General features: G+C 39.9%; 1 protein-coding gene across 3 annotated transcripts in view; it reads left to right on the forward strand.

Annotated features, from left to right (window-relative positions):
- Window positions 1–1,779, forward strand: part of LOC109544878 (bestrophin-1) — a gene marked incomplete at its 3' end in the record, with an annotated part of 20,626 nt that overhangs the window by 16,327 nt on the left and 2,520 nt on the right. For all 3 annotated transcript variants that reach the window (XM_048669054.1, XM_019915290.2, XM_048669055.1), the window contains 2 exon segments: window positions 595–837; window positions 894–1,149. In XM_048669054.1, the coding sequence (XP_048525011.1) occupies window positions 595–837; window positions 894–1,149 (499 nt within the window).

Raw genomic sequence — 1,779 nt, forward strand, 5'->3', positions numbered from 1 at the left:
GTAAATTGATGATTTATATAGAAAAGTGCACATTTTAAAGCTCTATGTTGTAATAGAAACTAGAGACTGCTCGACCGGTTCTCAAAATATGAGCCTAAGGCTAAGAGCGAATTTTAAAATGCGAATAAATCTTGAATATCAGCAATTTGAGTCAAAACTAGAAAAATTCCTAAATTGATGTTTTATATAGAAAAGTTTACCTTTTAAAGCTCTATGTTGCAATAGAAACTCGCGCTTTACTGCTCGACCGGTTCTCAAAATATGAGCCAAAGACTAAGAGCGGATTTTAAAATTCGGATAAATCTTGAATATGAGCAATTTGAGTCAAAACTAGAAACATTCCTAAATTGATGTTTTATATAGAACAGTGCACATTTTAAGACTCTATGCCGCAATGTCCACTCAAGTCTTGCAGCTCAACCGCCTATTGAAACCTGAACAAGAAATTAAGAGCGGGTTTCAAAACCCGCAATTTTATAGAACTTTCGCGTTTTGAAGAAACTGTTTTTCACGACGACACCAAAGAGTGAAAACTTCCTTAGAGCCATACAGTATAATTTGCCCTTATAAATGCCCCAAACGACTCTATTTCAGGCAGCCTATATAATTGTGGACGAAATGCATGAAGAACATCCAGAGCTGTTGAAGGATCAGTATTGGGATGATGTGGTTCCAAAGGATATTCCCTACACAATCGGCTCGGAACATTATCGGAAAGAGGAACCGAAAGGTTCCGCCGAAATGTACAAACCGAAGCCAGTCGATGGACTTTACGCGAACATTTTGCCCCATGGACACGCTAAAAAGAGTATAGTAGATGATATGTATGCCGACTATGTAAGTTCTAGACGTGGAATTTGGGATTGGGGTTTACTAACGTTTTAAATCTGCAGGAAAGTGTGGATACACCGATAGTGGAGCGGAGGAAGAGCCAAAATTGGTTTTCCCGGCAAATATCCAGAACGGGAATGGGTTCGGTGCGATCTGCCTCAACCGCCTACTCTTCTGGAGGCCTGTTTTCCCGACCAAGAGGCAACTCGGTTTACGCCAATCCAGAGAACGGCCAACTCCACATTCCGCATCAGAAAATGTCGATCTATGATCGACTGGTGGGCAGACGATCTGGCAGAAATCAGAAATTCAAGCCAAGTGAGAACTATTATGTCATTATTAACCAATCATATTGGGGTTTTCCCGGCTAAATTAAAAACCTATCAGTTCGGCGAAACCTTTCAACATGGTTGCGTGCTTTTAAATGATTTAATTTTCACTACCGAATCTACTTTCCGTTTGTTTAATTTGAAAATAATTTCCATTCGAGTACGTCTTAAATCGCGTTTGTAATTACATAGCTTGGGCAAGGTTATAGCAGTTTTCAGAAACGGTTCATCCCGGATGCTTTGCATGGAAATTGTATTTTGATCAACATCAGTTTGGTTCAGCTGCGATTTTTGTGAACCTGCAAATTTATGGCTTGTTCAAACCAAATAGATAGACGAAGCTTGATGATAGAGATGCACACATTTATTTCAAGTTTTACTTCACTTTGCTGCTTAAAGCAGCTCATTTTTGGGGTGCGTGCGGGCGTTTCGGCTTCACGAAGTTCATTTCAGCTTCCAGWCTGATTCTCTTGACCCATGACCCCTCCCATTCAATTCTCTATTCAACGATGCCAAAAGGAATTATCTGGCTCGAATGGTTCTTGAGAAACTTCGAAAAAGCAGCGTCATGTTCAAGTGGATTTTGCAGCTCAAAAAAAAACCACGCAAATCTAAAACT

Source organism: Dendroctonus ponderosae, unplaced genomic scaffold, assembly GCF_020466585.1.
Source record: "Dendroctonus ponderosae isolate FM_Combo_2020 unplaced genomic scaffold, Dpon_F_20191213v2 Dpon_F_20191213_8, whole genome shotgun sequence".
Lineage (NCBI taxonomy): Eukaryota > Metazoa > Arthropoda > Insecta > Coleoptera > Curculionidae > Dendroctonus > Dendroctonus ponderosae.